At 42.5% G+C, this 23,516-nt stretch overlaps 6 protein-coding genes and 3 pseudogenes across 6 annotated transcripts; 6 read left to right on the top strand and 3 right to left on the bottom strand.

Moving 5' to 3' along the window:
- The first annotated feature begins 4,778 nt into the window (after window positions 1-4,778).
- LOC120284741 lies at window positions 4,779-5,257 on the top strand (annotated as a pseudogene).
- Window positions 5,258-6,149: 892 nt separating this feature from the next.
- On the bottom strand, window positions 6,150-6,714 carry LOC120284826 (cuticle protein 38-like). The gene is made up of 2 exons (XM_039294214.1): window positions 6,620-6,714; window positions 6,150-6,560 (listed from the first exon to the last, which is right to left on the bottom strand). The coding sequence occupies exons 1-2, from the start codon at window positions 6,704-6,706 to the stop codon at window positions 6,222-6,224; spliced, it is 426 nt and encodes a 141-aa protein (XP_039150148.1). The 5' UTR covers window positions 6,707-6,714; the 3' UTR covers window positions 6,150-6,221.
- Window positions 6,715-6,914: 200 nt separating this feature from the next.
- LOC120284827 (calphotin-like) lies at window positions 6,915-7,436 on the top strand. The gene is made up of 2 exons (XM_039294216.1): window positions 6,915-7,009; window positions 7,065-7,436. Exons 1-2 carry the CDS (start codon window positions 6,998-7,000, stop codon window positions 7,419-7,421), a joined length of 369 nt encoding a protein of 122 aa, XP_039150150.1. The 5' UTR covers window positions 6,915-6,997; the 3' UTR covers window positions 7,422-7,436.
- Window positions 7,437-9,460: 2,024 nt separating this feature from the next.
- LOC6738681 (cuticle protein 67) lies at window positions 9,461-10,043 on the bottom strand. Its single transcript, XM_016169251.3, has 2 exons — window positions 9,924-10,043; window positions 9,461-9,868 (listed from the first exon to the last, which is right to left on the bottom strand). The coding sequence occupies exons 1-2, from the start codon at window positions 9,933-9,935 to the stop codon at window positions 9,494-9,496; spliced, it is 387 nt and encodes a 128-aa protein (XP_016032508.2). The 5' UTR covers window positions 9,936-10,043; the 3' UTR covers window positions 9,461-9,493.
- Window positions 10,044-10,218: 175 nt separating this feature from the next.
- LOC6738682 (cuticle protein 38) lies at window positions 10,219-10,783 on the top strand. Its single transcript, XM_016171721.2, has 2 exons — window positions 10,219-10,313; window positions 10,373-10,783. Exons 1-2 carry the CDS (start codon window positions 10,227-10,229, stop codon window positions 10,709-10,711), a joined length of 426 nt encoding a protein of 141 aa, XP_016032507.2. The 5' UTR covers window positions 10,219-10,226; the 3' UTR covers window positions 10,712-10,783.
- Window positions 10,784-11,866: 1,083 nt separating this feature from the next.
- LOC120284740 lies at window positions 11,867-13,312 on the top strand (annotated as a pseudogene).
- Window positions 13,313-13,779: 467 nt separating this feature from the next.
- LOC6738683 lies at window positions 13,780-14,112 on the top strand (annotated as a pseudogene).
- A 1,438-nt stretch (window positions 14,113-15,550) lies between these two features.
- On the bottom strand, window positions 15,551-16,146 carry LOC120284825 (cuticle protein 70, isoforms A and B-like). Its single transcript, XM_039294213.1, has 2 exons — window positions 16,051-16,146; window positions 15,551-15,991 (listed from the first exon to the last, which is right to left on the bottom strand). The coding sequence occupies exons 1-2, from the start codon at window positions 16,135-16,137 to the stop codon at window positions 15,614-15,616; spliced, it is 465 nt and encodes a 154-aa protein (XP_039150147.1). The 5' UTR covers window positions 16,138-16,146; the 3' UTR covers window positions 15,551-15,613.
- A 134-nt stretch (window positions 16,147-16,280) lies between these two features.
- Window positions 16,281-19,698, top strand: LOC6738680 (cuticle protein 16.5-like). Its single transcript, XM_039293296.2, has 5 exons — window positions 16,281-16,440; window positions 16,496-16,887; window positions 17,077-17,153; window positions 19,081-19,097; window positions 19,164-19,698. Exons 1-5 carry the CDS (start codon window positions 16,429-16,431, stop codon window positions 19,614-19,616), a joined length of 951 nt encoding a protein of 316 aa, XP_039149230.1. The 5' UTR covers window positions 16,281-16,428; the 3' UTR covers window positions 19,617-19,698.
- Window positions 19,699-23,516: the final 3,818 nt, after the last annotated feature.

Here is a 23,516-nt window from a genome sequence, read left to right as displayed (position 1 = left end):
TTATTTATTATTATTATTTTATTATTTCTGTTTTAAAAATATGCAGCAGTTTGCAACACTAGCCCTTCGGAGATATCCCAACAAACATGTTTTCAGACCTCCTCTCTTACACTCTCTTAACATTACTTCTCTTCATCCTGAAAGCTCTCGCCAAAGAGAAGTGCTGAATGGAAGTCGCAGGACAAAGCTTCCTGTCCCTCGAAAGAGAGCCAACTTCGTCCTGCCAGGCTTTTAGGTTAAAGTTTCCACAGAGAAACGAAGCCTCGTCTATATGTTAGGTATCTTTGTGGACAGGATTCGTGGCAGGATTTAATTCATACCTCGAGTGCCGTGTCCTCGGTGTTCAGCCAAGGTTAAGTGCTGGTGCAGCGCCAAACGCGTCACTCCTCGGGTCCTGAGTCCTGAATCCCTTAGAGGAGTGCGTGTAGGAGTTTTCCACGCCGCTTGGGGTTCGTCGTTCCGTTTTCTTTTGTTTTTATGTTTGCCGCCACTTTGGCACGATTCTTCCCACCGAAAAAATAATGTCCCCATGCCATGCCCAACCAAGAGAAGAAGAAGGCCCCATAAACAATTGCCTGGAAATATAATACATCGGCTCTTTGTGCTGGTCCCTCGAACTTTTGCTTAGCCTTTAATCCCGCAGATTGAAATATATTCCTCGGTGGCGTGAATGAACCGCGGACGAATCAAGTAAATGCCGTTGACTCCCAAGTAAAAAACAGATGAGCCGCCCACAATACGCCATAATTAGACATTGTCACGCCCAGCAAAAAAAAAAAAAAACATAGCTGTATATAAATGACTTGCACAACATTTTAAAGCCTCGCTGACCTTTGGAGTATCATTTTTTAAACCGAAAAAATGCCCACTAAAACCCAAACCTGTTTAATTTACACGACACGTTTCTTGGCCTTAAACTTTTTTGCCCACATTTTTTTTGGGGGTGGAACACCTACAACGGTGCGATGGCGATGGCCATAAGCAAAAACAAAGCAGTGCAAGAAATATTGGGGCAATCAAAAATGCAAATGTCACTACGTGAATTGTTAAATCGCAGGACAAATCCGTTCTGCAAAACGAACCCTAGGGGCGCCAAATGTGGGCGGGACCAATAAATCTGCCCGCAATACCAGCGAGCATTAATTCAGACTTACGTATAAATTCGGGTTTATTTATCGCAAGAAGTTAATTGCCAGGCCGTGCTCTCTATTAATCATATTCCATAATTTGTTTAGCATAATTAGCCATATAGATAGGCGCACAATGGCCAGCTATTCGCTCCGTTTTCGGGGAATTAGGCCTCTTGGTTTGGCTGGGGTTCTAGATCATTAGCCAAGTCTGAGAGCTTGGCAGGAATTTTCGAGGGGCCAGCATGTATTCAATTTGGGAAGTATCAAAAACGTATGCCACGACATTAAAACATCTTGAATTAGTTGTTTTTGAAATATTCAAAAAATATTACATTATCTAAGTTAAAATGAGTAAAGAATATAATTAAACACATCCCTCACTGCCCGCCCGAGTAATCCTTTTTCATAATCAAATTAAGGAGCAACAAGGAAATAATCTTAGCAAACATTTGTTGGCTCTTGTACTGGTGGTGCCTCGTTCCGTCGCATCCTGCATCACATTTCTTGTTGCAGCCAAGTCAAACATAAAGCGAAATGTCGCTGGCCATTATTCAACCATTTTGCGCCTTGTCGGCAAACAAAATTACCAGCCAGCAGAAAACATACATACATATCTATGCCGCCTGACAAACAAACAGCAGAAGGCAACTGAAAATGGCATGGAGAACTCATAAAGTTTGGTAACTGGGCTCTGGCCCAGTTGGATGCAGGGTAACAAATTTTTGAATCCGAATGTAGTAAGTTCGTCTTGGCGCCAGCCACACAGTTTTCGAATACTCTATCGAAAGTTATTCCTATAAAAAAAACCGCTCTCATGTTCGAAAGTTCTTATTATGTGTGTATTAAGTTTCATTTAAATTTTTATATTTTTAAACTAGGAGCTATTCGGTTGGAAACAATTATATTAAAAACTCGTACCAACTCCTTTTTCTTTCAATAAATATATGAGATGCAACTGAAATTTCTTCTTGATTTTCAGAAACTGAGCTTATACACCTTTTTCACTATTTGATATCATTTTATACCTATTCATGTTGTTATACAAACTGAAACGTAGAATGTTGAAACCTGAATACTACTTATTATGGATTAAGTGATGGCTCTCATTGCAGTAATGCTTATTAAGGGTGTTTAGGCATTCGGTGCGGAAAATAAAAACATATTTGTAAGCCCGCTACTCTACAAGCACTGGTTTTTTAATGCAAATTTCGTGTAAGTTGGGAGCCTTTTCGCTCCCGGATTTCCACAGTCGAGGTTGTGTAGCATTTTGCTTGTTTTTGCCATTAACAGCAATTACAAAATGGCAAACAAAAAGGCAGTCGGCAAAAAAAGGGGCGTGGACGTTGGGCAAGGGCGAACTTTTAATTATTTAGACGAGAGAACGCAAAAGTCGCGTTTACACTTTTTCCTAACACTTTTCGCAAATATTTTTGTTGCTTGCAGTTGCAGATTTTTTGGTCGTACCGTGACTTGGTGACCTGGTGTGTAAACTTCATTATACAGCGGGTTTGTTGAGCTTCGGAATTATTGCTTTTCCTGTTTCGGTAATCACCAGCTGTAAGTAATCAAATTAAAGGCAGCCCATGAAGAGGAAACGCGGCCACCGAAAAAGGAAAAGAAGCGCCAACGCGCAAATCCTTGAGGATGTGGGGATTTCCAGCCCGTGGCAGGCGATAACATATATGCCGGGGATTTTTCCGGCTCTTCTTTTGGCTTCTGGCAGCTGGCAAGGAACTGCCAACTCCTATCTGAACGCGGGAACCCAAAAATGGCTATTTAAATTGTGCATCAATGCATGAAATGCGCCATGAAAGCGTTTTAGATAAGCCGAGAGCCGAAACTAACAAAAACCATGTGCCCACGAAGAAAGTGCTTGAATCACGCTGAAAAAATGACAGAAAATGTATTTTCTCATAGACGATTGGCTATTGGTATCTATGTTTTTAACAAATTTGTTTCTATCAAAATATTCTGCATTGAATCCACAAAGTTCAATGCACACAGAAAAAATAATATATCACATGTTATATTGCCAATTAATCTCACAATATCTTTGTTCTCAGTGGAATGTAAGATAGCCGAGGTAAAAGATATTTAAGTTCAGTCGTCGCTTGGCAGTTTGAAAGGCAGAAAACAAGGGAGAAAGCCCAGAAAAGCCTAATCATCAGTGAGAGTATCCTATAAACACATTCATTTTAAGAACGATTATATCTAGTTTTAAACATATTTAATACATATAAAAATTTTTTAAATATTGGTTAATGTTTATTTTTATTATTTAATGTAACAAAGTTTAAGAGAAAAGACAACCCGACTACTTCTACTTTCAATGACTTATCCGCCTTTCCACAACTCTCGTTGTATTACCATTCATTTCGATTTCAACTCAGCAACTTATTTTCGATCATTCCTGCCATCAGACCTACTGATCCTATCGATAGGTTCCTAGCACACTGCCACCACCATCATTTTTGACATACATTTGTACATTTATTTCGTTGTAAGTAATCACGTGTTGGTAATTTAGAAGAGGATCTGCGCAGGAGCAAACGCGTAGTTGAGTGGTGCGGAGTTGGCCAAACGCGAGGATTAGGCCGATGCAGCAGCCAAAGGAGTAGCAGCGTACTTGGCCACCAGTAGAGCAGCAACGGGAGCAATCCCAGAAGCAGCATCGATGCCATTGTTGTTCCTGGCGATAATCTGGCTACTGGTGGCGGTCTCAGCGCAGGCGACTGGGGGTCCTTTCTAAAAAACGTACGTATTTGAACATGGTGAAATCAAAGACACTAGAATAACAAGATGCGTAACGCCATACGATGTTTTGGCACACGATTTTTTCGGCGTGGCTCTAGAGGTGGCTCCAGGCTCTCTCGAGTTTTTGTTCAAGAGCGAGAGAGCGGAGAGCTCTACAGCGAATGACAGCAGACAACTCTATGCGTGCACACGTGTACTCACGCATTGTAAAATTGAGAAAATGTGCCCTTTACCATAGATGTTCTTAGCCTTTAAATCTATATTATATTTGATTAATTGGCACCCTGTGAAAAATTCTTGTTTTGCATTGCCCTAACGTTCTTATGTACAAAATATACCAAAATAAATTTCAAAAATTACTTTATATTAGAATATTTGTCATTAGAGTATTCAGCTTGCGACGTGTGAAAAATTAATAAGGCAATGATTGTTGATTGCGTGTGTCCGCAATTTGTTCCTCAAGATATTACTTTTGCAATAAACAGTTCTCATATTTTTATTTATTTTATAAATTTGTATAGCTTAATAGACTCGGAATTCGGGAAACTGCACAGTGCCAAACCAATGTATGGCCGTTACGGATCTTGTTATTCTAGTGTCTTTGGTGAAATATTTCGTTGTCTTGCTTCTTCGGAAGGCTTTGATATCCCACTGCTCTTCGTGGAGCATATTTATACACGAATGTGCGCTCATTTAAATGCGTTGACTTTGCCGTAGTTTATGTGATTTCCCACTGCTGACTGCAGAAGGTGGAATAACTCTTGGTGGCCACTGAATGCGACTGCCTGAGGTCACAGACACAGTCCCGATGCGGCGTATAAAGAGTGGTATGGAATGTGTTGTGCCGTGACAAGATCAAGATTCCGAACCGAAAGCAACAGATCCATAATCAAAATGTTAATTGTTAAAATCCGTAAGTTTGGAATCTTAGCTTTCTGTCCTATTTACTAATTGTATTTTATTCACAGGCCGTCCTTGCCTTGGCTATCGTGGCCTGCATCCCTGGCAAGCCTGGACTCCTTGGTGCGCCTTTGGCCTACACTGTTGACGTGGCTTACTCTCCTCCTCTGACTCACTCTGGTCCCGCTGTCGTGGTAGCTGCTCTCGCTCCAGGTGTGTCCGCTGCCAGTAGTCAAGTTACCACTCGGAACCACAATGGCATCGCTCATGCTCTTGTGATTGCTCCCGTGGCTGATCAACTTGTGGCCAAGTACACGGCCGCTCCTATGGATGCTCCATGACCTACTCCTCGCCTTTGGCTTACTCCGCAGCACTGAGCTACGCCGCAGCTTCTGCATCGCTCCTTATCTAAATTACTAAGCTGTGATCACCTCGGAGACAACGATAATAAATGATGAAATAATAAAACGTTATTCAATTGTATATTCTCTTTTAACACGTTTCAAATGAATATTTATTTCAATGAAAAATTGGCTCTGAACGTACACGAAAATGATTGCTAGAAAATTTCCCAGCATTGATAAACAATAATTCCGAGAATACACTCTAAGGACATCGAACAACTGATACTTTTCTTAATCACAGTCCTAATCTGTTGAATCTAAATTAACTGTCAATTTCAAAAGTAATGTAGTGATTCAGGAAATATTGGTGTTTCGCTAAATGATTACCGAAATACTTGAGTTGCGTCTCCGTTTCTAAATAAAATTGTAAAACAAGCGATATTACAATTATACCCGTTACTCGTTGGAAAGTATCGAAGTAAGTCGAGTCGATAAGCCATGTCCGTCTTTCCGTATGAACGTCGAGATCTCAGGAACTATAAAAGCTGGAAGGTTGAGATTTAGAATACAGATTCTAGAAACAAAGACTCAGTGCCACGACCACTCTAAAGCCCACAAACCGCACAAAACTGACACGTCCAAATTTTTGAAAAATTATTGAATACATTTTCACAACCTATTAATCGCATAAATTTTTATCGATTTGCCAAAAAACTTCTTTCCACACCCACTCTAACGCCCCAAAGCCGCCATATCGGGCACGCCCACACTTTTGAACAGTTTTTAAATTTTGTTCTCATTTTATTCCCCAATATCTATAGATATTCCAGAAAAATTATTAATTTTCGCGGGTATCTGATAGTCGTTTTAGTCTTGTTTTTAGCTTTTATAGCTCCCGAGATTTCGACGTTCATCCGGACGAACATGTGTTACGTACTTCCAAACGAGTCTAGTATACCCTGTTAATCTACGAATATCGGGTTTTTTGCAACTCCAAGGATCCAGTAATTCAGCAATTTTGTGAGGTCATATAATCGATATAAGCGTTCATTTTTAATATATTTATCGTCCTAGATAATCACAGCATACAAATTTAAATGAGAAATGGTGCGGGAGCAGCGGCGTAGCTCAGTGGTGCGGAGTAAGCCAATGGCGAGGAGTAGGCCAGTGGTGCAGCCAGAGGAGCGGCCGCGTACTTGGCCACTACTGGAGCAGCCAAAGGAGCAGCAACGGGAGCAATCACAGGAGCAGCGGCGATTCCATTGAAGTTCCTGGCGATCACCTGGCTACTGGTGGCGGCCACAACTGGAGCGGGAGCAGCTACCACGGCAGCAGGAGCAGAGTAAGCCAGAGGAGCAGTGTATGCCAGGGGAGCACCCAGGAGTCCAGGCTTGGCAGCAGCGCAGGCAACGAGAGCGAGAACGACGACGGCCTGTGAACAAATCAGCTTGATTAGTTTAATCCTTTGGGGGTCCTTTCTGAAGAACGTACGTATTTGAACATGGTGGAATATTTCGTTGTCTTGCTTCTTTGGAAGGCTAGAAACTGTTTGATATACCACTGCTCTGCGTGGAGCATATTTATACCCGAATGTGTGCTCTGACTCATGATCGCACGCATTCAGTTCATTTAAATGCGGTGACAGTCTCCCGTTACCATTTACCATTTACCATTTGCACTTTGCGTAGTTTATGTGATTTCCCACTGCTAACTGCAGAATGTGGAATAACTCTTGGTGGCCACTGAATGCGATTGCCTGAGGTCACAGAAGCAGTCCCGATACGGCGTATAAATAGTGGTATGGAATGTGTTGGACAGCATCAGACAAGTTCAAGTTTTCGAACCTAAAGCACCAGATCCATAATCAAAATGTTCAAATCCGTAAGTTTGGAATCTTTGCTCGCTGCCCTATTTACTAATCGCATTTTATTCACAGGCCGTCGTCGTTCTCGCTCTCGTCGCCTGCGCTGCTGCCAAGCCTGGACTCCTGGGTGCTCCCCTGGCATACACTGCTCCTTTGGCTTACTCTGCTCCTCTGGCCTACTCTGCTCCTGCTGCCGTGCTAGCTGCTCCCGCTCCAGTTGTGACCGCCACCAGTAGCCAGGTGATCGCCAGGAACTATAATGGAATCGCCGCTGCTCCTGTGATTGCTCCCGTTGCTGCTCCTCTGGCTGCTCCAGTAGTGGCCAAGTACGCGGCCGCTCCTCTGGCTGCACCTCTGGCCTACTCCTCGCCATTGGCTTACTCCGCACCACTGAGCTACGCCGCTGCTCCTGCACCATTTCTCATCTAAATGTTTACGCTGTGATTATCTAGGACGATAAATGAATGTATATAAACGCTTATATCGATTATATGACCTCACAAAATTTCTGAAGTACTGGATCTTTGGAGTTGCAAAAAGCCATATACTTGTAGAATAACAGGGTATATGGGTCAAAACACTTGCACTGCGTCTATTCATGCTTATTCTTAACCTTCTACCATGCGGACAGACGGACATGGCCAGATCGACTCGGATATTGATCCTGATCAAAAATGTATATACTGTATATGGTCGGAAACGCTTCCTTCTGCCTGTTACATACTTTTCAACGAATCTAGTGTACTCTTTTACTCTACGAGTAACGGGTATAAAATGTACAAGAGAGAACGCTATAGTAAAGTTATTCGACTATCAGATACCAGATACCACTAGTGGGAGTGGGAGATAGAACAAAATTTACACAAATTATATGAAACAAAATTTAAAAATTTTTTTTTTCAATTTAGGCGGTTTGAGTGGGCGTATCAATCTTCAAAATACCTTGCCCTGCGCCTACTCCTCTAAAATCTTCATGCCCAATCCAAACGGTCTAGCTTAAATAGTTCCCAAGATCCCGCCGTTCATCCCAACTGTCCAAAGAAAAATATACATTCTGCTGTCCTTCAAGAGGCGGACATGGACAAATCAACTCGGCTGGTGATCCTGATCAAAATGTGCGATATTGGTTATGTGGGTTGGTGGGTGGTCTTGGCCCGGATCCGCAGCCTAGTTTCATTCTAACGACTATCGACATGACTGCGTGCTATGGGCAAGAAGAAAAGAGGGCGGCTAATCGCCATCCACGACACAGACAACGGACGGAAAGATTGTTTTAAATTCATATAGTGCCCGCCCTGCATTGGCCATTCTATACCTAAGACCCAAAAAGGATCCTCATCCAGAATGGCCCCTTAAAGTTATTAACCGCGCCTCACAGAGCATACATCCTAGTCAGAGGCAAACATTTAGAGACTTCAAAACATAATTTGTATGTTTAACAGCTAGAATACATGCTAATAACAATTTAAGTAAACGTAAAAATCTCGAGTTTTTACTGAACTTAAATGATAGATTATTGTGCTTATTATTATAGTAAAGAATAATTTCTGTGGAAAAATAATTAAATTCGGAAATAAGTAAGAAACCAACTTGGAACCTGACGTGGACGCTTTTAATTACTGCTTGCTAGCTGTTCAGTTCGATCGACTTGGAATTTTGAACCCTACATAAATCCAATGAAACTTCAACTGCATCCGCTTCCAATTAGTTATACGATATTGGGCACCGAGTCTGCATTATGCTAACCGCAGTTTGGGATGGCTAAAATCCCTTTATGTTCTTATCACCACCCTTTTCTCAAACCCTTTTTCTGATCCCACGCCATTCTGCTGGACAACTAGCTCTGTTGCCTCTTTCAGTCCGAAATTCCTGACCCGAAGAATTCTTCTTTTGCTCCGATTCCAGTTTTAGAAACCAGACACACAACCAGATGGCGGCCCAAAACCTTCTTTCCTCCTAGATGGCACTACCACGAACTTCAGCTTTTACCTTTTATCCACTTTTCCTTGAATATAGGAATTTACTCTAGGGGCAACCGTTATGAAAAAGTATGAAAAAGGATTTTTTTCTCATGTATAACATATATTTTACAAGTGCAATAAGAACCTTTTTAAACAGGCAACCAAACACAAATTGGGCCATCAGTTCTAAGACAGGTTGATTCTGCCAAATCTGTGGCTCCTATCGGTCACAGGTCAGCTTTGACCTTGACATAATTTCGAAGGTCTGTACTCAAAGCAGAAAAATAAAATAAACCTATACTACAAATCAATTTCGCACAATTTAATGTAACAAACATTGGACTGCAGCAACTGCCGCTGAGCTGACAATAATTTTTATGACCATTACGTGACCTGCGTTTGAATTTTTCAAATGTCCCCCCATCAGCATGTTGTGGATTTCGACGCTCTTAGTATGCCAGCGGTAAATCCAATTAGCGAAGCCCAAAAAAGTGGGAGAACTTGGAGTTCGTTTGATTTTTTTATTACTTTAAAAGTTTTCTAAAGAAGAACAGGAGCTGATGGCAGGGCACTGTATGCCAAAGGCGAGGTGTAAGCCAAGGGGGAAGAGTAGGCCAAAGGAGCAGTAGCGTACTTGGCCACCACAGGAGCAGCAGCGTACTTGGCCACAACTGGAGAAGCCAGGGGAGCAGCGACGGGAGCAATTACAGGAGCAGAGGCGATTCCATTGTAGTTCCTGGCGATCACCTGGCTACTGGTGGCGGTCACAACTGGAGCGGGAGCAGCTAGCACGGCAGCAGGAGCAGAGTAGGCCAGAGGAGCAGAGTAAGCCAGAGGAGCAGTGTATGCCAGGGGAGCACCCAGGAGTCCAGGCTTGGCAGCAGCGCAGGCGACGAGAGCGAGAACGACGACGGCCTGTGAATAAAATGCGATTAGTAAATAGGGCAGCGAGCAAAGATTCCAAACTTACGGATTTGAACATTTTGATTATGGATCTGGTGCTTTAGGTTCGAAAACTTGAACTTGTCTGATGCCGTCCAACACATTCCATACCACTATTTATACGCCGTATCGGGACTGCTTCTGTGACCTCAGGCAATCGCATTCAGTGGCCACCAAGAGTTATTCCACATTCTGCAGTTAGCAGTGGGAAATCACATAAACTACGCAAAGTGCAAATGGTAAATGGTAAATGGTAACGGGAGACTGTCACCGCATTTAAATGAACTGAATGCGTGCGATCATGAGTCAGAGCACACATTCGGGTATAAATATGCTCCACGCAGAGCAGTGGTATATCAAACAGTTTCTAGCCTTCCAAAGAAGCAAGACAACGAAATATTCCACCATGTTCAAATACGTACGTTCTTCAGAAAGGACCCCCAAAGGATTAAACTAATCAAGCTGATTTGTTCACAGGCCGTCGTCGTTCTCGCTCTCGTTGCCTGCGCTGCTGCCAAGCCTGGACTCCTGGGTGCTCCCCTGGCATACACTGCTCCTCTGGCTTACTCTGCTCCTGCTGCCGTGGTAGCTGCTCCCGCTCCAGTTGTGACCGCCACCAGTAGCCAGGTGATCGCCAGGAACTACAATGGAATCGCCGCTGCTCCTGTGATTGCTCCCGTTGCTGCTCCTTTGGCTGCTCCAGTAGTGGCCAAGTACGCGGCCGCTCCTCTGGCTGCACCACTGGCCTACTCCTCGCCATTGGCTTACTCCGCACCACTGAGCTACGCCGCTGCTCCCGCACCATTTCTCATTTAAATTTGTATGCTGTGATTATCTAGGACGATAAATATATTAAAAATGAACGCTTATATCGATTATATGACCTCACAAAATTGCTGAATTACTGGATCCTTGGAGTTGCAAAAAACCCGATATTCGTAGATTAACAGGGTATACTAGACTCGTTTGGAAGTACGTAACACATGTTCGTCCGGATGAACGTCGAAATCTCGGGAGCTATAAAAGCTAAAAACAAGACTAAAACGACTATCAGATACCCGCGAAAATTAATAATTTTTCTGGAATATCTATAGATATTGGGGAATAAAATGAGAACAAAATTTAAAAACTGTTCAAAAGTGTGGGCGTGCCCGATATGGCGGCTTTGGGGCGTTAGAGTGGGTGTGGAAAGAAGTTTTTTGGCAAATCGATAAAAATTTATGCGATTAATAGGTTGTGAAAATGTATTCAATAATTTTTCAAAAATTTGGACGTGTCAGTTTTGTGCGGTTTGTGGGCTTTAGAGTGGTCGTGGCACTGAGTCTTTGTTTCTAGAATCTGTATTCTAAATCTCAACCTTCCAGCTTTTATAGTTCCTGAGATCTCGACGTTCATACGGAAAGACGGACATGGCTCATAGACTCGACTATTAATCCTGATCAAAAATATATATACTTTATATGGTACGGAAACGCTTCCTTCTGCCTGTTACATACTTTCCAACAAGTAACGGGTATAATTGTAATATCGCTTGTTTTACAATTTTATTTAGAAACGTAGACGAAACTCAAGTATTTCGGTAATCATTTAGCGAAACACCAATATTTCCTGAATCACTACATTACTTTTGAAATTGGCAGTTAATTTAGATTCAACAGATTAGGACTGTGATTAAGAAAAGTATCAGTTGTTCGATGTCCTTAGAGTGTATTCTCGGAATTATTGTTTATCAATGCTGGGAAATTTTCTAGCAATCATTTTCGTGTACGTTCAGAGCCAATTTTTCATTGAAATAAATATTCATTTGAAACGTGTTAAAAGAGAATATACAATTGAATAACGTTTTATTATTTCATCATTTATTATCGTTGTCTCCGAGGTGATCACAGCTTAGTAATTTAGATAAGGAGCGATGCAGAAGCTGCGGCGTAGCTCAGTGCTGCGGAGTAAGCCAAAGGCGAGGAGTAGGTCATGTGGTTCCGAGTGGTAACTTGACTACTGGCAGCGGACACACCTGGAGCGAGAGCAGCTACCACGACAGCGGGACCAGAGTGAGTCAGAGGAGGAGAGTAAGCCACGTCAACAGTGTAGGCCAAAGGCGCACCAAGGAGTCCAGGCTTGCCAGGGATGCAGGCCACGATAGCCAAGGCAAGGACGGCCTGTGAATAAAATACAATTAGTAAATAGGACAGAAAGCTAAGATTCCAAACTTACGGATTTTAACAATTAACATTTTGATTATGGATCTGTTGCTTTCGGTTCGGAATCTTGATCTTGTCACGGCACAACACATTCCATACCACTCTTTATACGCCGCATCGGGACTGTGTCTGTGACCTCAGGCAGTCGCATTCAGTGGCCACCAAGAGTTATTCCACCTTCTGCAGTCAGCAGTGGGAAATCACATAAACTACGGCAAAGTCAACGCATTTAAATGAGCGCACATTCGTGTATAAATATGCTCCACGAAGAGCAGTGGGATATCAAAGCCTTCCGAAGAAGCAAGACAACGAAATATTTCACCAAAGACACTAGAATAACAAGATCCGTAACGGCCATACATTGGTTTGGCACTATGCAGTTTCCCGAATTCCGAGTCTATTAAGCTATACAAATTTATAAAATAAATAAAAATATGAGAACTGTTTATTGCAAAAGTAATATCTTGAGGAACAAATTGCGCACACACGCAATCAACAATCATTGCCTTTTTAATTTTTCACACGTCGCAAGCTGAATACTCTAATAACAAATATTCTAATATAAAGTAATTTTTATTTATATTTATTATTATTTTATATTTAATTTATGTTGGTATATTTTGTACATTAGGGCAATGCAAAACAAGAATTTTTCACAGGGTGCCAATTAATCAAATATAATATAGATTTAAAGGCTAAGAACATCTATGGTAAAGGGCACATTTTCTCAATTTTACAATGCGTGAGTACACGTGTGCACGCATAGAGTTGTCTGCTGTCAATTGCTGTAGAGCTCTCCGCTCTCTCGCTCTTGAACAAAAACTCGAGAGAGCCTGGAGCCACCTCTAGAGCCACGCCGAAAAAATCGTGTGCCAAAACATCGTATGGCGTTACGCATCTTGTTATTCTAGTGTCTTTGATTTCACCATGTTCAAATACGTACGTTTTTTAGAAAGGACCCCCAGTCGCCTGCGCTGAGACCGCCACCAGTAGCCAGATTATCGCCAGGAACAACAATGGCATCGATGCTGCTTCTGAGATTGCTCCCGTTGCTGCTCTACTGGTGGCCAAGTACGCTGCTACTCCTTTGGCTGCTACATCGGCCTAATCCTCGCGTTTGGCCAACTCCGCACCACTCAACTACGCGTTTGCTCCTGCGCAGATCCTCTTCTAAATTACCAACACGTGATTACTTACAACGAAATAAATGTACAAATGTATGTCAAAAATGATGGTGGTGGCAGTGTGCTAGGAAACTATCGATAGGATCAGGAGGTCTGATGGCAGGAATGATCGAAAATAAGTTGCTGAGTTGAAATCGAAATGAATGGTAATACAACGAGAGTTGTTGAAAGGCGGATAAGTCATTGAAAGTAGAAGTAGTCGGGTTGTCTTTTCTCTTAATTGGCACCCTGTGAAAAATTCTTGTTTTGTATTGCCCTAACGTTCTTATGTACAAAGTATACCAAAATAAATTTCAAAAATTATTTTATATTAGAATATTTGTCATTAGAGTATTCAGCTTGCGACGTGTGAAAAATTAATAAGGCAATGATTGTTGATTGCGTGTGTCCGCACTTTGTTCCTCAAGATATTACTTTTGCAATAAACAGTTCTCATATTTTTATTTATTTTATAAATTTGTATAGCTTAATAGACTCGGAATTCGGGAAACTGCAATATATGGCCGTTACGCATCTTGTTATTCTAGTGTCTTTGATTTCACCATGTTCAAATACGTACGTTTTTTAGAAAGGACCCCCAGTCGCCTGCGCTGAGACCGCCACCAGTAGCCAGATTATCGCCAGGAACAACAATGGCATCGATGCTGCTTCTGAGATTGCTCCCGTTGCTGCTCTACTGGTGGCCAAGTACGCTGCTACTCCTTTGGCTGCTACATCGGCCTAATCCTCGCGTTTGGCCAACTCCGCACCACTCAACTACGCGTTTGCTCCTGCGCAGATCCTCTTCTAAATTACCAACACGTGATTACTTACAACGAAATAAATGTACAAATGTATGTCAAAAATGATGGTGGTGGCAGTGTGCTAGGAAACTATCGATAGGATCAGGAGGTCTGATGGCAGGAATGATCGAAACTAAGTTGCTGAGTTGAAATCGAAATGAATGGTAAAACAACGAGAGTTGTGGAAAGGCGGATAAGTCATTGAAAGTAGAAGTAGTCGGGTTGTCTTTTCTCTTAAACTTTGTTACATTAAATAATAAAAATAAACATTAACCGATATTAAAAAAAAAATATTACATGCTTTAAACATGTTTAAAATTAGATATAATCGTTCTTAAAATGAATGTGTTTATAGGATACTCTCACTGATGATTAGGCTTTTCTGGGCTTTCTCCCTTGTTTTCTGCCTTTCAAACTGCCAAACGACAACTGAACTTAAATATCTTTTACCTCGGCTATCTTACATTCCACTGAGAACAAAGATATTGTGAGATTAATTGGCAATATAACATGTGAATATCACTTTGTTTTGTGTGCATGGAACTTTGTGAATTTGATGCAGAATGTGTTTATAGGATACTCTCACTGATAATTAGGCTTTCCTGGGCCTTCTATTATGCTTTATGCCTTTCAAAACAGCCAAACGACGACTGAACTTAAATATCTTTTACCTCGGCTATTATACATCTTACACTATATGAGTTTAAAAGAATCTTTCTGTCCGTTGTCTGTGTCGCGGATGGCGATTAGCCGCCCTCTTTTCTTCTTGCCCATAGCACGCAGTCATGTCGATAGTCGTTAGAATGAAACTAGGCTGCGGATCCGGGCCAAGACCACCCACCAACCCACATAACCAATATCGCACATTTTGATCAGGATCACCAGCCGAGTTGATTTGTCCATGTCCGCCTCTTGAAGGACAGCAGAATGTATATTTTTCTTTGGACAGTTGGGATGAACGGCGGGATCTTGGGAACTATTTAAGCTAGACCGTTTGGATTGGGCATGAAGATTTTAGAGGAGTAGGCGCAGGGCAAGGTATTTTGAAGATTGATACGCCCACTCAAACCGCCTAAATTGAAAAAAAAAATTTTTAAATTTTGTTTCATATAATTTGTGTAAATTTTGTTCTATCTCCCACTCCCACTAGTGGTATCTGGTATCTGATAGTCGAATAACTTTACTATAGCGTTCTCTCTTGTACATTTTATACCCGTTACTCGTAGAGTAAAAGAGTACACTAGATTCGTTGAAAAGTATGTAACAGGCAGAAGGAAGCGTTTCCGACCATATACAGTATATACATTTTTGATCAGGATCAATATCCGAGTCGATCTGGCCATGTCCGTCTGTCCGCATGGTAGAAGGTTAAGAATAAGCATGAATAGACGCAGTGCAAGTGTTTTGACCCATATACCCTGTTATTCTACAAGTATATGGCTTTTTGCAACTCCAAAGATCCAGTACTTCAGAAATTTTGTGAGGTCATATAATCGATATAAGCGTTTATATATATTCATTTATCGTCCTAGATAATCACAGCGTAAACATTTAGATGAGAAATGGTGCAGGAGCAGCGGCGTAGCTCAGTGGTGCGGAGTAAGCCAATGGCGAGGAGTAGGCCAGAGGTGCAGCCAGAGGAGCGGCCGCGTACTTGGCCACTACTGGAGCAGCCAGAGGAGCAGCCGCGTACTTGGCCACCAGTGGAGCAGCCAGAGGAGCAGCAACGGGAGCAATCACAGGAGCAGCGGCGATTCCATTGTAGTTCCTGGCGATCACCTGGCTACTGGTGGCGGTCACAACTGGAGCGGGAGCAGCTACCACGGCAGCAGGAGCAGAGTAAGCCAGAGGAGCAGTGTATGCCAGGGGAGCACCCAGGAGTCCAGGCTTGGCAGCAGCGCAGGCGACGAGAGCGAGAACGACGACGGCCTGTGAACAAATCAGCTTGATTAGTTTAATCCTTTGGGGGTCCTTTCTGAAGAACGTACGTATTTGAACATGGTGGAATATTTCGTTGTCTTGCTTCTTTGGAAGGCTAGAAACTTTTTGATATACCACTGCTCTGCGTGGAGCATATTTATACCCGAATGTGTGCTCTGACTCATGATCGCACGCATTCAGTTCATTTAAATGCGGTGACAGTCTCCCGTTACCATTTACCATTTACCATTTGCACTTTGCGTAGTTTATGTGATTTCCCACTGCTAACTGCAGAATGTGGAATAACTCTTGGTGGCCACTGAATGCGATTGCCTGAGGTCACAGAAGCAGTCCCGATACGGCGTATAAATAGTGGTATGGAATGTGTTGGACGGCATCAGACAAGTTCAAGTTTTCGAACCTAAAGCACCAGATCCATAATCAAAATGTTCAAATCCGTAAGTTTGGAATCTTTGCTCGCTGCCCTATTTACTAATCGCATTTTATTCACAGGCCGTCGTCGTTCTCGCTCTCGTCGCCTGTGCTGCTGCCAAGCCTGGACTCCTGGGTGCTCCCCTGGCATACACTGCTCCTCTGGCTTACTCTGCTCCTCTGGCCTACTCTGCTCCTGCTGCCGTGGTAGCTGCTCCCGCTCCAGTTGTGACCGCCACCAGTAGCCAGGTGATCGCCAGGAACTACAATGGAATCGCCGCTGCTCCTGTGATTGCTCCCGTTGCTGCTCCTTTGGCTTCTCCAGTTGTGGCCAAGTACGCTGCTGCTCCTGTGGTGGCCAAGTACGCTGCTGCTCCTTTGGCCTACGCTTCTCCTTTGGCCTACTCCGCTCCTCTGGCTTACACTTCTCCATTGGCTTATAAAGCGCTTCCGGCTGCCGCTCCAGTTCTTCTGTAAGAACGTCGACTGATCAATAAAATACGAAAAAAATGAGATAAATCAGTAGAAGTTACTTCAATGGGCCAGTGGTACTGGGGACTACCGGACAATTTAAATTGAATTAGCCACTTACAGCTGGCCGTGCTCATAAACAACAGTAATGACTGGCTTCTGGAACTCCAACGCCTCGTTTGCGGATGCAGATCACGTAGCCAGTGGACAAGTTATTGGCCACCGGCTGCCGTCGCTGGATGCGTGATATTTAAAAGTGGCCAAAATGGTTTGTTTTGAAGTTGTTGGCGAATGAAATAGGTAATTAAGTCAAGGGCGCAGAGCATTCGAGGTCGGGCAATGAACTTTCCAGGGCTAATTGAAAAAAATCAAGGGCTTAAAAAAGTAAAGACATTTTAATTTAACGGTAATAGGCAGTTTAAGATTCGTAGTTACGAACAAATTTTAATTCTACGGTGTGCACGGAAAAACAACCCATTAGGTTGAAAGATACAATCCTTTCTTGATTGCTTACTAAATTTCAGTTAGATGTTAAGATTTTACGCTGTAATGATATACTCAGTTTTTAAGTTTAAAGGGATTCCGAATATTGTATTTATTAACATATTTCTTAGTAATTGATAAGTGTGCTGAAAACAGAAAAGGTTAGCAACAGGAAATACCAATATAAAGAAGTATACCTATTTATGGCATACTTATATAAAAAGAATACTGTGTGAAACGGATTTCACTTAATAATACCCATTAATCGGGCATACTATATTGTTTAAACGTATGTAACAGAGGAAAGGAGATCTTCTGATTTCTGCAGTATTGATCAGGTTCAAGTCTGTTCTTTCGTCTGTCTGTCCCAACGCCTCTGTCCCTTAGCTCGATAAGAGGTACCCAATAGTCGCAACTCTTGCCTGTAGCATTCTCACTTGTTTAAATTGTGGATTCCGAAGAGAACGTGACGGTCCGCTAAAGAATTAGCATTCACAGAGCACACCGCATCGGCTAACTGTAAAAAGCGTGGTATTATTATAGAGTAGTAAATAAAACTGAAAGTGAATTGAGATCAAGGCTTTTCCAAATATTTTCCAAAATTATACAAGAGTTTGTCTCTCTTTTTATTTGTGTACTAATATGATTCTATTAAGATAATTGTTAACTATTATGTATATATTATTAAGCAAAATATGATGAATCTGAATCGATTTAAAGGTTATGTTAGTTAGATATTCTCGCACATATTGCGTGTTTCAATTGATTAATTGACTAAGTCACATACAAGTTTTTAAATTGCGAGCTGAGTTAATGGAAGTCATTTAAATAAGAAAAGAATAAATAGTGCTGCTTTACCATCCCTGCAAATGGAGCCCCTCATCCCCGAGATCCCTAAACAAATAGCAAAGGTCAGTCAACCACAATCGCTCTACAACCTTGACCCGGATGGCCAAAACAATAAATGTTGCAATGTCCCCGGCCAGCAGAGGAGTTCCCCAAATCATTCGAGTGTGTTCATGTGTGCTTTCTACTGCTGACCGAAGCCGGCACGTGTTCAAAATGCTTAATTGGCCGGGAAGCCTGGACTAGTCTCTATATACATACATATTTTTGTGGCTGCCAACAGGTTTTCAATGAAAATTCCTGGGGCCAAAGAGCAAGGGTTAGGTTGAAGTGTGAGAAATGTTGACTTGAATTATTGTTATCACCATTTTTGCCTAATTTCTGACCCGGAAAGCTAATAAATTTCTACCTGTGCCTTTGTGGTCAAAGGGTATCTACATAGTGTCTATTCCGATGGCTTTGGTTGCGGAAAACAGTTGTAGAAAATGTAGTAACATGCTTACCAACAGCTATTAACCCACTTGTTGGCATCAACCACATCCTACCAACAGTAGTAAATTCCCCATGAAATCCGAATTGCATTTAAAAACCATTTCTGTATAATTAGTCGGCGAGTGCAATTGACTGCCCTTCGGGTTTTATTCCGTCCCTCGAAGACCTAAACCATGCGAACTACCAACTAATATTTTTCAGACACTAATAATGGCCCAATGGGTTGCGGCGCACTCGGAATATTAAGTAGCCGTCGCGTGGGACACTGAGTGGTATAAATACGCCGCGGTCTGCCTTCGACTGTCATCAGTCAGCTCTTTGCTTTCAAGTCAATCCAAGCTTAGCTTCAAATCAGAAAACCAAAAACCATTAAGCCATCATGTTCAAATACGTTAGTTTGGGATTGCCAAGTAGCTGAAGTATATGTAGTTAACTATCTTATTTCTTCTATTTTTAGGCCGTTGTCATCTGCGCCCTGATCGCCTGTGTGGCTGCCAAGCCAGGATTGCTGCACACTCCTCTGGCAGCTCTGCCTGCTCCGCTGATTGCTGCCCCCGCTCCCGTGGTCACTGCCGCCAGTAGCCAAGTCGTGGCCAGGACCTTCAACGGCATCGCCGCTGCCCCAGTGATCGCCCAAGTTCCGGTGGCTCCTGCTCCAGTTGTGAGGACCCTAGCAGCTCCCCTGCGCGCTCCAGCTCCCGTTGCTTTCGCCGCTCCTCTTCCCGCTCCAGTCGCTGCTCCTCTGGCTGCTCCCATCCTCAACAGAGTGGCTCCATTTGCTGCTCCCATTGCCACCCCCTTCGCTGCTCCGTACGCCCATCCCTATGCTGCGCCCGTTTTGGCCAAATACGCGGCTCCACTGGGTTATGCCCCAGCACCTTTGAACTATGCCGCGCCCGCTTTGTGGTAAAGGGAAAATCGCATACCCCGGGATTAAGCAACCGTTTGTGTGTTCAATGACTGATAGCCCTTAATAAAACTCGTTAAAATTGGTAAAAAAAAAGTGGTACTGAATTGTTCGCTCTTGTTGGTTTGGCTGTCTGGTTTTTCAGGTATTTGGTTAAAGCCCTTTGACAAAAAGATTTATGGTGCAGAAAAAGATCTGGCTATTAGCTTTTTTCGCAAACGTATTCTTTTCAAATTACATCACACAACGGTAGAAAAAATTGAACTGGTATTCAAAAACTGTTAATAATAGTTTTTATATCAAGAGTTGGAACATTGTTTAACACGTTTAAATATTAAAAGAACTTTGGTGGACATCATTTGATACATTTAATATTTAAATTGTTTATTTTTTATATATAAGAACTAATGGCATTTTAAAACAATTGGTTATGTTACATTTACTTTCTTCTTAGAAATATTAGATACATATATTTCATATGTATAGAACTTAAAGGGTATTTGGATGCCCGGCTATATTCTCCGCATCCCATACCTTCCGAATCCCCTAAAAAAATTCTGGCCACTCATAGAGAGTCAATCGTTTGTGTCGCGTCGTCGCTTTTATCCAGGTCATTTGTGTTTCATTGTCCCACATTGGCTTCGTCTATGGTTCTAAGGACGAGTTATGGCACATTGGTGATGTGTGTGTGTGTGTGCATGTGGTTTTTCTGGGGATAAGTGGGTGCCCGAGTGGGTTTATAGGTGGCTCAGGTCGTGGAGAAGGCCACTCTGGGATCGAATCGTTTTTCATTTCCCTTTCATCGATATTTGCCATTCATTTGGCATTTGACAAACAATGCAAGAAGCGAAGCGCAATGAATGCCCAATAAATGTTCAAATTGTGGTCGTGTTTCCACTTTTCAAGTTAAAGGCACAATAGTCATGTTACCTTAAAGCCAAAAATTTGGGCGGAAGCAACGCCACATAGGGAAAAAAGGAAATTAAGAAAGTAATGTCGGGTAGAAAGCGAAAACTTAAACGGCAAAAGAGATAAGAGGCAAACATACACGCGATTCCTACACTACAAAAGCCTCTTTCCGCCAACATCACCCCCCACCCCCCCCAACAAAGTTTGCCACGATTTTCCCGGGTTGGGGAAATTTTCCATGTCGACGTTGGTTGATTTTCAACAGCAGCGCAAACGCAGCAAAGTTTATCCTCAATTAAACTTTTTGTTGTTGCGTAAAATTGCGCTTGAAGTTCGCCCCGCCATCTGTCTCTTTGCCTCTGAGCTTTGTGCGTGTGTGTGGGTCTGGGAAACTCACATGTACACTGAGAGAAAAGTAGGCTTTAAATAAAAGCTAACCTTAATAAGAGCCGGATGGGAAATTATTGCAATATAAAAACATTTCCATGTGTATCTACAAATTCCAAGATACATTTCCTTGTAAATATTATCTTATATTATCTAATATCTAAAGGATACATTTTTTTCCCTATGTATCTATATGTGCGATAGGCCGTACATCAGGAGCGGGTTCCCTGCACTTCCCATTCATCCGAATCTTCCTTTCCACTTCCAGTACCATCCACCATCTTCATTTGCTGGCTTAACTTTTAACTCCACTTGCCTTATTTTTTTGCGCCAAGTTTATTGTTGTTGTTCATCTACTCGGCACAATTTTTCGGTAATTTCCGCCCTTGTCCATAGGAGCAGTTGGGGCATGGCCCCAAAAACTTCCCCATTTCTTTGAGGAGGAAGGTGGCTTTCCCAACCATTTGAGCCTTAGAATTTCATTAGCTCGCTTCGTATGCGTTTTAATTTGTTGCATCATTGCCTTGCCGAGTTTTCCTTATAATTGATTCAATATCAAGTTCTGCGCCTGGATGGCATCCACACCCTGGTTTATTATCATCTTCTGCCGCTGTGGGCGAAAAGTTTTTAATGCATATTTTCGAGTAATTAGCAAGACTTTTTCATTAGGGTTCGTGTTTATTGGTTTCATTATGGCTCACTTACAGATTTTACCAAGCTACCTTGGTACAATTATACAATACAGTTTCTCAAATCAAAAAAAGGTCTAGATTTTGAGAATTGACTATAGGCTAAAACTGCTTAAAATATCAACAGTCGAATCTTATATGCTATTGAAAAGTGTGTATGATATCTCGGTTTTATAAAAACCATTTATTTCTTTATTCAAATTGTTTAACATTTCAATATCATTCGCTGCTCATTTCAATATTTACTTTAGCTGCAAAGGACTCCGCTTGCACATGCCAATGGTGCAGTAAATTCTTTAAGGACTCGCACATCGACTCCGCACAGGAAATGTGTGTATGTGCACGTGGGGAGCTACATCGCAGGACTCCGAGCAGACAAAGCGGGCTAGACGTTTGGTCGCAACCGTTTCCGGTTGTGGTTGCTTAGGCCCTGGATCCTGATTCCAGGATAACGGCAACCGGAGGGGAAACGGCGGGCATGCGAGGGGAACGTGGCCAAATAACGGCACTCAGTCACTCAATGCGGTTGCTTAGCCTTTCAGCTACAGACCGCAAAATCCAGCAGCCTTTTCTGGCTTTTGATTCGACGACAACGGAACGGGAACGGGAACGGGAGCGAAGCGCATCGCATCGCATCGCAACGGATCGCATGGCGTATACGTAATGCACAGAGACGAATTTCGGTATTTCTTGGGTCTCAGTTAAGATAACTTTTTCTTAAAAACTAACTAACCATTCATGGCAGCTACCGTTTATTAAGTTCCTCAGTTAATGCCACATTCGAAAGACCCAAGTGTATGTAAAATGATGTACATTGTACATCAATCGCAGATCTTTTCGACCAGTGTGCGTATACGTGATTTGTTTGCCAGAGCAATTTACATGGCCCGGCGATGGATGAGATGCGAGATGTGCGACAGAGATGGCGCTGCCGATGCCAATGGAGATTGTGATTCGGATGGAGATGTCGAACGGCGGATTCTTTTGCGTGTGCTTGTGGGCACCGTGGGCGGGCGCCGTGTGGGTGTGGCTGCTGGCACTTTGACATTTGGCACCCGCGCGAAATTTTCAATTTCAGAGCGCCAGGTGGCGTCCGGGGCGCAACTTTAATCGCCCAAATGCAAATCCAAAACGACGCGTGGTTAAGCGTCTAAGTAATGAGCAGCTGTCGGATCGCAATTTGCATCCACGCGGATGCCAAATCCGACGCCAAATGCAATTGACAATGGAACGAATCGACAAAAGCTTAATCAGAACTAATAGAAAAAGGCGTCGGGTGGCTGGCGAAACAAAAAGAAGCCATCCCATGCCATGCCATGTCTGTTTCTGGATGCCGGAAACGCTTCACTTCCTGTCAATTGCCATGAGCTGCGGGATTTAGCTGAGCAAAGCCTTTTCCATTGAATGCGGATTATGCATTGATTTTTCGCCCATATTACGCATACGCAGGGTGGGCGGCAGGTGAGCCAGCGAACAGGAACATAGAAGGTAATAAAAATCCCCTTGGATAACATCGTTATCACAAAACTTGGCTCCGAGCTTAAAATTGTATAAATTTGGTCGGGCCAATTAAACGAATGGTAATACTCATAAAAAGCGGCATTAAATTAGTTGGTAGTTCATTTGTATAAGTTCATTTTTATGTTTTCCGTTTTTTTTTGCAGCTTATATTAAATATGTGTAAAACATAACTGCTTTAATTGTTTATGGTGGTAGTGTAAAAATCGTAGGAGAGGATCAATGCTTCTCTGTTTAAAGGGAATGGGGTCAAAGGTCGAATGGGAATTTTCACTTAAATGCATTCAGCAAAGGACATCGAGCTACGAGCATATCCAGCAAATTTCCTTGCTCGCAGCGCCTAAACAAAGGAAAGAATTTCCCGGGTTCCGTCTTCCGGTTAATAACCCTTTTCTGTACC

The sequence above is a fragment of the Drosophila simulans genome, chromosome 3L, assembly GCF_016746395.2.
Source record: "Drosophila simulans strain w501 chromosome 3L, Prin_Dsim_3.1, whole genome shotgun sequence".
Lineage (NCBI taxonomy): Eukaryota > Metazoa > Arthropoda > Insecta > Diptera > Drosophilidae > Drosophila > Drosophila simulans.
This window is presented reverse-complemented; position numbering and strand designations above follow the sequence as displayed.

What these genes read in the sequence shown, in the direction of transcription:
- LOC120284825 (XM_039294213.1), bottom strand. Translation starts at nt 16,137, where the DNA reads ATGCTCCACGCAGAGCAGTGGTATATCAAAAAGTTTCTAGCCTTCCAA. An exon ending in ATTCCACCATGTTCAAATAC is followed by an intron (nt 15,992 to 16,050) that starts GTACGTTCTTCA and finishes ATTTGTTCACAG; the next exon opens with GCCGTCGTCGTTCTCGCTCT.
- LOC6738680 (XM_039293296.2), top strand. An exon ending in GCTGCCGCTCCAGTTCTTCT is followed by an intron (nt 16,888 to 17,076) that starts GTAAGAACGTCG and finishes TTGCGGATGCAG; the next exon opens with ATCACGTAGCCAGTGGACAA.
- LOC6738682 (XM_016171721.2), top strand. Translation starts at nt 10,227, where the DNA reads ATGCTCCACGCAGAGCAGTGGTATATCAAACAGTTTCTAGCCTTCCAA. An exon ending in ATTCCACCATGTTCAAATAC is followed by an intron (nt 10,314 to 10,372) that starts GTACGTTCTTCA and finishes ATTTGTTCACAG; the next exon opens with GCCGTCGTCGTTCTCGCTCT.
- LOC120284826 (XM_039294214.1), bottom strand. Translation starts at nt 6,706, where the DNA reads ATGCTCCACGCAGAGCAGTGGTATATCAAACAGTTTCTAGCCTTCCAA. An exon ending in ATTCCACCATGTTCAAATAC is followed by an intron (nt 6,561 to 6,619) that starts GTACGTTCTTCA and finishes ATTTGTTCACAG; the next exon opens with GCCGTCGTCGTTCTCGCTCT.